The sequence below is a fragment of the Oryx dammah genome, unplaced genomic scaffold, assembly GCF_014754425.2.
Source record: "Oryx dammah isolate SB20612 unplaced genomic scaffold, SCBI_Odam_1.1 HiC_scaffold_28, whole genome shotgun sequence".
NCBI lineage: Eukaryota > Metazoa > Chordata > Mammalia > Artiodactyla > Bovidae > Oryx > Oryx dammah.
Genome location: NW_024070212.1, coordinates 11,615,992 through 11,621,458, shown reverse-complemented (window position 1 = coordinate 11,621,458; position 5,467 = coordinate 11,615,992). Strand labels below are relative to the sequence as shown.

Below are 5,467 nucleotides of genomic sequence, written 5' to 3'. Positions count from 1 at the left end.
AATGAGATTATACGATGTAATGGATTCTGGGACTATTGTTCAAACTTCCTTACTTTGGAATTTTTTATTCTTGATTTTATAATTAGGTAGTGAAAATCTTAGATGAAGTCTATTTTATTCCCAGGGAAAAGGAATGTATTATTACTCATTTTGTATCTTCTTATCTATGTAAATAAGACGACTTAGTGAAAACCTCTCCTTACACTCAAAATGTAGATGATATATATCCACAAATTTGGAATATTTTTCCTGAGTGGAGAAAAACAAGAATTATCCTGAGAGCCAACATACTGATTGCAGTCCAAATATTTCTCCAGTGAATTCTAAGTGTATTGTTAAAACTTGCCAAATGTATATAAACAGGACATAGGATATGACATCTTAAGACAAACATCTCTGAACTTTTGGTGAAAAAATGTCAAGTTACTTGCTGACATAGCAATGCTTTATTTGGTAATAGGAAAGACAAAAATATAGATGGAGATTATAAAATACTACAAAAGGAGAAGGAAGTTCTACTGTTAATGAGCCTACTACAAAAAGTTATTTTGACTTGGCCTGAAGTTGGTGCATTATTCCTGAAGTTTTATTTGTCTCATGAACATTGGTTACTGAAAGTAGTAGAGGAGAAGAGCTACTGAAAAGAAGGTCACATACCATTGGCCAATGTAATTTTCAACCTCAAAAATTCCTGTGGTGTAAGAGAATTTTGCTCAGATTATAAACTATTTATTATATTTAACTCTGGGATTTGGGTCCCAGAATCAAACGTAAAAAAGACAGTGATTTTTAACACACATGCACACTCAAAAAATTTAACGTGGAATTAAAAAGCTAGGTAAGAAGAATGAGATAAGAAAGAAGGGCCATTGAGATGTTGGGAAGAGGTAATGACAAAGAGCCAGCAGTGAGAAGGCAATGGGGAGAGAGAACAAGATAGGTAGAGAAGCCAAAGGTATTCTAGATTAAAAAGACTGGAAGCTGAGAAATTGTTTAATATTATCCTCTTATTTCAAAGATGTGGAAATAAGAATTCGGAAGGTGAAATAACCTTTCATCATCATTTGCTACCTTTTCCAAGTTAGTAAGTATAAAGGAGACTGAGTTCCTGGAACGGAAATGAGAGGCAGAGTGGGAGTCTAGAGATGTGGAAGGTATAGTTTTTCTGAGATGTGCAATTTGGGTCTCTCTCAGCTGGGGGAGAGAGGAAGTCACTTTAGAGTACTGAAAAAAAGGTTTGCTGAAATAAGGGATTAAATACCAGCTCTGAGAGTCAGAAGTTCTACTTCCCAGTGAAATGCTGCTTCTACCTCTTCTATTGCTAGTGGTTATCCTCCCAGGTGGTGACAATAAGGACAGTAAGAGTAACTCTGGCTGCTCCCAGCACAGGTGCAGGGGTTCTGGATAAAAGCATGCCGCATCTACCACTAAGGGTCTGGGCTCTGCTGTCTCCAGCCCTCTCCCCTATTCTGGAGGCTGGGGATGGAGCCGGAAGCCTTGGGGAGAGAACTGTTTCAGGCTTTATATTGTTCCGACTCTGGGTGCTTTTTCATTCCATCCTGATTCTACATTTTTCCTCATTCTTTTCAACCTTCCACCAACACAGTGTTCCAATGGCCAACCTCCTACCATATCATACATATTTGGATATTTGCCAACAGCTCCTGGGCTCAAAACCAAGGATCAGGCTGGTTGGATGATTTGCAAATTCAAGGCTGGGACTCTGACTTGGGCACTACCATTTTCCTGAAGTCTTGGTCCAAGGGGAACTTCAGTGATGAGATGACTGAGCTGCAGGACCTCTTCCGAGTCTACTTCATTGGATTCACTCAGGTTGTGCAGGACCATGTCAGTGTGTTCCAGTTGGAATGTGAGTACAGTCTTCTGATCTGGAGAGACTCTCAATGACTTTTCTCTCCCTTGGTCAGGCTACTATTTCCTCTGGTCATGGTCTACTCCTTCCCTCTTTACTCAACTGCATGCATACAGCTCTCCAGAGTAGTCTCCACCCCTGACTCCTTACCTCCACCCAGGATCCCAGATTCTTTCCGTTTCTTGCACTTTTGTGTAATAGATGATGTTCCTGCTTTGCAGCTGTTTCCTGCTTTGCATGTATGTCACTTGCCACTCTCCAAACCTAGGAAAAACTCATTTTCCTACTGTGTGCCTGAATGAATTAAAGTATGACTTCCCCATCCTCCAAGTCATATCCTCAAGCATCTGCTGCCTAATCTCTCTCAGTGTAACCTTCCCCTTCACCCTGGAATGCTGCCCTCCTGACTCCATCACACATTGCTCCTCTTCTCTCCTCTTGTCCACTGTAGATCCTTAAAAGAGCCCATCCCCACCGTTTATGATAGGCATACCTCTAACCAATGCTCTTCTTCCTGAAAAGTCCTGAATACTGCAATTGATTTTTGAGTTATAATTTCACATCTCAGACCTTTCTTTTCACTAAAATCGAAACGCCTATGTCTTCTCCTCATCCTTTTCTTCATTGTTTGCATTTTAATAACTTGTCTCAGTTTTCCTTTACACAGACCCCTTTGTGATCCAGGTCATAGCAGGCTGTGAGCTGCATTCTGGGGAGGCCATAGGAAGCTCTTTGAGAGGAGGATTGGATTTTGTGAGGATCCGGAATGATTCCTGTGTGCCTGCACCAGACAGCAGCAGCAGGGGGCAGAAGTTTTGTGCACTCATGACTCAGTATCAGGGCACCTCCAATATCATTGAGAGGCTCCTCTCAGAAACCTATCCTCGATATCTCCTGGGTGTCCTCGATGCAGGGAAAGCAGAACTGCAGAAGCAAGGTTAGTCTTGTTCTCTCCCCAAGACTTTTCTATTTTACCTCTCACCACCTTCTTTAAATTCAAAAGTGGAGAACACCTAAGTTGAGACGTGTTCAATCAATAAGTGATCTGATTCCCATAGGAGTGGAAGAGGCAACTATCCAAATTTGTGTTTCCAAATTCCCATGCTCCAGATTAGAGTCATAATCTGACATTCTTACTGCTCCTTCCTACCCCAGTGAGGCCTGAGGCCTGGCTGTCCAGTGGCACCACTCCTGGGCCTGGCCGCCTACTGCTGGTGTGCCACGTCTCAGGATTCTACCCAAAACCTGTGCGGGTTATGTGGATGAGGGGTGAGCAGGAGCAGCCTGGCCCTCAGCAAGGAGACATCATACCCAATGCTGATTGGACTTGGTATCTCCGAGTAACCCTAAATGTGGCAGCTGGGGAGGCGGCTGGCCTGAGTTGCCGAGTGAAGCACAGCAGTCTAGGAGACCAGGACATCATCCTCTACTGGGGTGAGAAGGAACTGGAGCCCAACTGGGGATGGGAGGAGGTGGTCTTCAAGAATGGAGGGCACTCCTGAGGAAGGGGAGAAACTTGATGGATGAGCTAAGGAGGGAGGGAAGGAGAGGGGGAAGAAAGAGTGACAGAGGGAGAGGTAGGAAGGGAGAGTCAAAGAAAGAGAGATAGAGTTTGAGATTTATTTCTGGGACTCCAGTGCCAGAGGAATGAAAATAGCTGAACTAAGGCAGGCAATAGGTAAGAATGAAGGACTCTAAACTGAAGAACAGACTGTGAGTGGCTGTGAGAATATGACATCTGGGAATATGAGAAAGGGAATCAGAGATGTCCAATCATCAAAAGCAGGTAAGCACAAAAGTGGGTGTTGACACTTGGGTGGGCAAGAAGGCCTGGAGAACTAGAGAATGGGTTTGAAGTGATATCCCTTTGTCTTCTCCCAATTGCCAGGACACCCCACATCCATTAGCTTGATACTTGTGGCAATAATAGTGCCCTCCTTGATCCTTTCTATATGCCTTGCATTATGGTTTTGGAGACGCTGGTGAGTTTTCATTTTTTAATCTTTCTTTTCTGTCCATCATTTTATTTTTTTTCCTCTGTTTTATCTATTAACATTATGCCTTTTTAGCCTCAATATTTCCACTAGAAAGTTTCCCCAATTTCCATCTGTAGATAAATTTACTTTTAAATTGCTGTAAATTACATTATGGAAAATTTACTGTATTAGCCATTTTTACACATATATTTTAGTAGTCTTAAGTACATTCACATTTTATGCAGCCAATCTCTAGAACTCTTTTCATTTTGAAAAACTAGAAGTCTATGCCCATTAAACCACTTTCCCCAATCCTTGCTCCCTCAGACCCTGCCAACCACCATTCTACTTTCTGTCTATATGAATCTCTATTCTCTAGGTACCTCTAGAAGTGGAATTATTTGCCTTTTTGTAAATGGTTATTACATTATGTCCTCATAATTCATTCATGTGGTGATCTGTATTAGAATTTCTTTCCTGTTTAAGATTGTTTTGTTTACCTGTTGATCTCTCAACAGACATTTGGGTTAATTCAACAGTCACTTTTTGCCTGTTGTGAATAATGCTGCTATGAACATAGTGGACAAATATCATTTAAGAGCAATTTTTTGCTTGTGTTCTTAACAGGTCATATCAGAATATCTCATGATACCTGAATGTCTCCTTTTCCATTTGAAATAAGTATCCAGGAACCCTGAAACTCAAGTTGTCAGCCTAGGAATCAATCTCATCATATTTTATCAAATGATCATCATATTTGATCAAATCATTGTTCCTGTAGGATAAATCATAATTTACACACTAGCAGAAACATAAATGAAAATTGTTATGAGACAATATCACTAGCAGGATCCACTCAGATTTCATAGATGTGATTTGTGAGAAAGAACATACCTTGGAATAAATGAAATAATGTACACGACTTCATGGTGACATGCCTTTGACTTCTTATTTAAAACTGTTTTTTTGCTTCTGCTGAAATATCATTTTTCAAATTGAACTAACTGTAATTATGCTGAGATAACTGTATTTGCAGAGCTGCTGAGCATCTTTAACAAAATGTCTCCATCGTGGCCTGGATGAGTTTCTGGCTATAATGGTTAGCTGAGCAGCTTGTTTCTCCGGAAAGCCTTCCTTAGTGCTACAGTGGAAGTAACCCTCCCTTGACTGGTATCTTGCATAGATCCACTTTACTCATACCCAGAACACTATGGTTCTTGTTGTTTTTCTTTTCTTTCTGCTTATAAGTTCCTTGAGAGAAGAGCTTGCTCTTGGTGGATCTCTGGCCCAAATCCTGTTTTTGTGTGTAGTGTTTTTATTGTTATTCTAAAGCTATCTTGGGTGTGTAGGCTAGTGAGATATGGTGTGTAGTGAGACAGGTGGATAATATGGAATATAGCATATAGTGGGTTTAAGTGAGTACATAATTGTGTTGATTCACAGGAAAGTAGAATTTTTCTATGTGGAAAAGTTGATGTGAGTAAATGAGTAAAACTCTGTAGTTTTAAACTTGAATTGCAAGTATAAATAAATTATAATATAATATAAATCATATAAAATAATATAAATCATAATATTAAGACTTAAAAAAGGGTCCTGGCCACTTAAAAAACCCTAA

General features: G+C 40.4%; 1 protein-coding gene across 1 annotated transcript; it reads left to right on the top strand.

Annotated features, from left to right (window-relative positions):
- The first annotated feature begins 1,297 nt into the window (after window positions 1-1,297).
- Window positions 1,298-4,543, top strand: LOC120855643 (T-cell surface glycoprotein CD1b-2-like). Its single transcript, XM_040230186.1, has 6 exons — window positions 1,298-1,358; window positions 1,607-1,870; window positions 2,541-2,810; window positions 3,029-3,307; window positions 3,762-3,855; window positions 4,477-4,543. The coding sequence occupies exons 1-6, from the start codon at window positions 1,298-1,300 to the stop codon at window positions 4,496-4,498; spliced, it is 990 nt and encodes a 329-aa protein (XP_040086120.1). The 3' UTR covers window positions 4,499-4,543.
- Window positions 4,544-5,467: the final 924 nt, after the last annotated feature.